This window comes from Malurus melanocephalus, unplaced genomic scaffold (genome assembly GCF_030028575.1).
Source record: "Malurus melanocephalus ecotype Western Australia unplaced genomic scaffold, MMel_1.1 scaffold_304, whole genome shotgun sequence".
Lineage (NCBI taxonomy): Eukaryota > Metazoa > Chordata > Aves > Passeriformes > Maluridae > Malurus > Malurus melanocephalus.
The window spans coordinates 15,839-21,436 of record NW_026623536.1 but is presented as its reverse complement, the minus strand read 5'-3'; the positions used below and the strand labels follow the sequence as shown (position 1 = coordinate 21,436).

Genomic DNA, 5,598 nt, shown 5'->3' with positions numbered 1-5,598 from the left:
GCTGCTGCCGCCGCTGGGGAGCGCCGCCGCCGCCGCGGAGCCGCGCCAGGTGTTCCGGGTGCTGGAGGAGCAGCCGCCCGGCACCTGGGTGGGCACCATCGCCACCCGGCCCGGCTTCACCTACCGCCTGAGCGAGCACCACGAGCTCTTCGCCATCAACGCCACCTCGGGCGCGCTGCACACCCGCGCCACCATCGACCGCGAGAGCCTGGCCAGCGACGTGGTGGACCTGGTGGTGCTCTCCAGCCAGCCCACCTACCCCAGCGAGGTGCGCGTCCTGGTGCTCGACCTCAACGACAACGCGCCCGTCTTCCCCGACCCCTCCATCGTGGTGACTTTCAAGGAGGACACGGGYAGCGGGCGCCAGCTCATCCTGGACACCGCCACCGACGCCGACAGCGGCACCAACGGCGTGGACCACGGCTCCTATCGGATTGTGGCCGGCAACGAGGAGGGCCGCTTCCGCCTCAACATCACCCTCAACCCCAGCGGCGAGGGCGCTTTCTTGCACCTGGTTTCCCGCGGAGGGCTGGACCGGGAGGCCACCCCCACCTACCAGCTGTTGGTGCAGGTGGAGGACAAGGGCGAGCCCCGTCGGCGSGGGTACCTTCAGGTCAACGTCACCGTCCAGGACATCAATGACAACCCGCCCRTCTTCAGCCAGACGCTTTACCAGGCGCGAGTMCCTGAGGATGCGCCCGTCGGGGCCAGCGTTCTCCAGGTCACCGCGGCCGATGCCGACGAAGGCACCAACGCTGACATCCGCTACCGTCTGGAGGGAGGCGATGGTAGCGGCAGCGGTGCTGGGGATGGGGCCGGCAGCCTCCCCTTCGAGGTGGACCCYGAGAGCGGGGTGATCCGCATCCGTGAGCGCTTGGACTACGAGATGCGGCAGCAGTACTCGCTGACCGTGCAGGCCATGGACCGCGGGGTGCCGGCGCTGAGCGGCCGGGCCGAGGCCCTCATCCGCCTGCTCGACGTCAACGACAACGAGCCCCGGGTSAAGTTCCGCTACTTCCCGGCCACCTCCCGCTTTGCCTCTGTGGATGAGAACGCGGCCCCTGGCACGGTGGTGGCCCTGCTGACGGTGAGCGATGCYGACTCTCCCGCGGCCAACGGGAACATCTCGGTGTCGATCCTGGCGGGGAACGAGCAGCGGCACTTCGAGGTGCACAGCAGTAAGGTACCCAACCTCAGCCTTATCAAGGTGGCGGCCGCGCTGGACCGGGAGCGCATCCCATCCTATAACCTTACCGTGGCAGTGGCCGATAACTAYGGGGCCCCACCGCCACCTCCAGGCTCCCCCACTTCTGCCTTTTCCCCCGACGGAGCGGTGGCGGCTCCCGTGAGCCGCTCCTCGGTCGCCAGCYTGGTGATCTTTGTGAATGACATCAACGACCACCCGCCCGTGTTCGGGCAGTCGGTGTACAGGGTGAACATCAGCGAGGACGTGCCCCTGGGCAGTTATGTTCGGGGCCTGAGTGCCACGGACCGTGATTCGGGCCTCAACGCCAACCTCAAGTACAGCATCGTGTCGGGCAACGAGCTGGGCTGGTTCCGCATCAGCGAGCACAGCGGGCTGGTCACCACGGCCGGCCCCGAGGGTGGCACTGCCGGGCACATGGCAGGCACAGCCAGTTCCAGCAGGCTGGACCGGGAGACCGCTTCTCAGGTGGTGCTCAACATCAGTGCCCGTGATCAGGGGGTACAGCCCAAATTCTCCTACGCACAGCTGGTGGTCACCATCCTGGATGTCAATGACAAYAAACCTCGCTTTGGTCAACCTGAGGGCTACCAGGTGTCCTTGGCTGAAAACTCCCCATCAGGAACTGAGCTGCTGGTCCTGAGCGCCACTGATGGGGACCTGGGGGACAATGGGACTGTTCGTTTCTCCCTGCAGGAAGSTGAGCCAGCGCTGGCAGCAGTTGGCCCCGCTCCTGTGACCCTTCGYCAGATGTTTCGCTTGGATCCAGTTTCAGGCAAGCTCAGCACCATCTCACAGCTGGACCGGGAGGAGCAGTCTCACTTTTCCCTGCAGGTCCTGGCCACTGATTTGGGCTCTCCTCCCCTTTCTTCCATAGCCCGAGTTAATGTGACCATCCTGGATGTGAATGACAAYAGCCCTGTGTTTTACCCCGTTCAATATTTTGCCCATATCCAAGAGAATGAGCCAGCTGGAACCTATGTGACCACAGTGTCTGCCACGGACCCTGACCTGGGACCCAATGGGACAGTCAAGTACAGCATCTCAGCTGGAGATACCTCCAGGTTTCAGGTCCATGGGCAAACAGGGGTCATCACAACAAAAATAGCCCTCGACAGGGAGGAGAAAACTGCCTACCAGTTGCAGATCGTGGCCACTGATGGTGGCCATCTTCAGTCRCAGAACCAAGCCATCGTCACCATCACTGTCTTGGACACCCAGGACAACCCACCTGTTTTCAGCCAGGGCACGTACAGTTTTGTTGTCTTTGAAAAYGTTGCTCTGGGTTACCACGTGGGTACTGTTTATGCCTCCACCATGGACCTCAACACCAACATCAGTTACCTCATTACGACAGGTGACCAGAGGGGCATGTTTGCCATCAACAGGGCGACAGGGCAGATCACCACAGCCAGTATTATTGACAGGGAGGAGCAAGCRTTTTACCAGCTGAAGGTGGTCGCTAGAGGTGGGGCGATAACTGGTGATGCCGTGGTCAATATAACTGTCAAAGATTTAAATGACAACTCCCCACACTTCGTGCACGTGGTGGAAAGTGTCAATGTGGTTGAGAACTGGAAAGCTGGGCATACTATATTCCAGGCCAAAGCTCTTGATCCCGATGAAGGTGTTAATGGTGTGGTCCTTTACAGCCTTAAGCAAAACCCAAAGGGCTTGTTTTCAATCAATGAACAAACTGGTGCTATAAGCTTAACGGGGCCACTAGACATAAATGCTGGCTCTTACCAGGTTGAAATCCTGGCCTCGGATATGGGAGTGCCACAGCTGTCCTCCAACTTTATCCTGACTGTCTCTGTCCATGATGTAAACGATAACCCGCCTGTGTTCGACCAGCTTTCATATCAAGTCACTATTTTGGAGTCAGAGCCTGTRAATTCCAGGTTCTTTAAAGTGCAGGCTTCTGACAAAGACTCCGGAGTGAACGGTGAAATAGCTTACAGCATAATTGAAGGAAATGCTGGGGATGCCTTTGGCATATTCCCAGATGGTCAGCTGTATATAAAAAGTGAACTGGACCGTGAACTTCAGGAAAGATATGTTTTGCTGGTTGTCGCTTCTGACAGAGCGGTAGAACCCCTCAATGCTACTGTGAATGTTACTGTGATTCTGGAGGATGTAAATGATAACAGGCCCCTGTTCAACAGTACCACCTACGTGTTTTATTTTGAAGAGGAGCAGAGAGGAGGGTCCTATGTAGGTAAAATAAATGCTGTAGATAAAGACTTTGGGCCAAATGGGGAGGTCAGGTATTCGTTTGAGCATATGCAGCCAGATTTTGAGCTGAACACAGTAACTGGGGAGATCAGAAGCACTCATCAGTTTGACAGAGAAGCTCTTATGAGGCAGAGGGGAGCTGCAGTCTTTAGTCTCACAGTAATAGCAACAGATCAGGGGTTGCCAAAGCCTTTAAAGGATCAGGCAACTGTACAGATCTACATGAAAGACATCAATGATAATGCCCCCAAATTTTTGAAAGATCTTTACCAAGCTACTATATCTGAATTGGCAGCAAACCTGACACAGGTGCTRAGAGTTTCTGCCTCAGATGTTGATGAAGGGGTTAATGGGTTGATTCACTACTCTGTAATCAAGGGGAATGAAGAAAATCAGTTTGCAATAGACAGCAGCACAGGCCAAGTGACCTTAGTAGGCAAGCTAGATCATGAGGCTACTGCATCCTATTCCCTTGTCATCCAAGCCGTGGACTCTGGAGCTGTTTCCCTGAGCTCAACTTGCATGTTGAGCATTGATGTATTGGATGAAAATGACAACAGTCCTTCCTTCCCTAAATCAACCTTGTTAGTGGATGTCTTGGAAAACATGAGGGTTGGTGAACTGGTGTCCTCCGTCACTGCCACCGATTCTGATTCAGGTGACAATGCTGACCTCCACTATAGCATTACGGGGACAAACAATCACGGGACCTTTAGCATCAGTCCCAACACGGGGAGTATTTTTCTYGCCAAGAAACTGGACTTTGAGACTCAATCTCTGTATAAGCTAAACATAACGGCRAAAGACCAAGGCAGGCCCCCGCGGTCGTCTACGATGTCAGTGGTGATACACGTTAGGGATTTCAATGATAACCCTCCTCATTTTCCTCCGGGAGACATCTTCAAGTCGATTGTTGAGAACGTTCCTGTYGGCAGCTCGGTGATTTCCGTGACTGCCCAGGATCCAGATGCGGATATTAACGGGCAGCTAACRTATGCAATCATCCAGCAGATGCCCAGGGGGAATCACTTCCGGATAGATGAGGTGAGRGGGACCATATTTACCAACGCTGAGATCGATCGGGAGTTTGCCAATCTCTTTGAGTTAAYGGTCAAAGCCACCGATCAGGCCGTTCCTGTGGAGTCCAGGCGCTTTGCTCTCAAGAACGTGACCATTCTGGTGACGGACCAAAATGACAACGTCCCCGTGTTCGTGTCGCAAAACGCCCTCGCGGCCGACCCCTCGGTTGTGATCGGTTCAATCCTAACCACAATTATCGCTGCGGATCCTGATGAGGGTGCCAATGGGGAGGTGGAATATGAGATAGTCAATGGAGACACCGAGACTTTCATTGTGGATCGYTACAGCGGAGATTTAAGAGTGGCCTCGGCCTTGGTGCCTTCTCAGCTCATGTACAATCTCATCGTTTCTGCCACCGACCTCGGCCCCGAGAGGAGAAAATCCACCACTGAGATGACYATAATTCTGCAAGGGGTCGATGGGCCTGTTTTCACTCAGCCAAAGTACATCACCATCCTGAAAGAGGGCGAGCCCATCGGGACAAACGTGATATCCCTGGAGGCRGCGAGCCCGCGGGGCTCCGAGGCTCAGGTGGAATATTACATCGTGTCCGTTCGCTGCGATGACCGGAGCCTGGGGCGCCTCTTCACCATCGGGCGCCACACCGGGGTCATCCAGACYGCTGCCATTCTGGACAGGGAGCAGGGAGCACGGCTCTACTTGGTGGATGTTTATGCCATTGAAAAGTCGTCTGTTTTGCCCCGCACGCAACGAGCAGAGGTAATGGTTTATTCAGTAATTATTTCCCTCTCTTTTTGCTCCTTTGAAATTCCAGGGTTGTGATTGGTCTTTCACTGAGGTCATCGTGCCAGTGTTGGACACGAGAACTGGCTCTGAACAGTTTATCTGGTGTCTCCAGTCATGGAAGTTGTTGCCATCCCTGCCTGGCTAAGTCCCTGGGATAACAGGTCTCTTCACACACCTCCACTTTAGGTTATTTTTTTGCCTAACTCACTGATGAGTAGGAAAAAGGTCCTGTTTCTGTTCTTTGATATTGCAGGTGGTAATGGTGTAACATTTTAGTTGAAAACTTGCCTTATCACAAAGCCATGTGCCTTGACTGAAGGGTCATTAAAGGT

General features: G+C 55.1%; 1 protein-coding gene across 1 annotated transcript; it reads left to right on the top strand.

Moving 5' to 3' along the window:
• Position 1: 1 nt before the first annotated feature.
• LOC130579963 (protocadherin Fat 4-like) lies at positions 2–5,239 on the top strand (the record flags this gene model as incomplete). The annotated part of the gene is made up of 1 exon (XM_057377176.1): positions 2–5,239. A coding segment is annotated over one exon (5,238 nt), but the record flags the coding sequence as incomplete, so codon positions are not given.
• Positions 5,240–5,598: the final 359 nt, after the last annotated feature.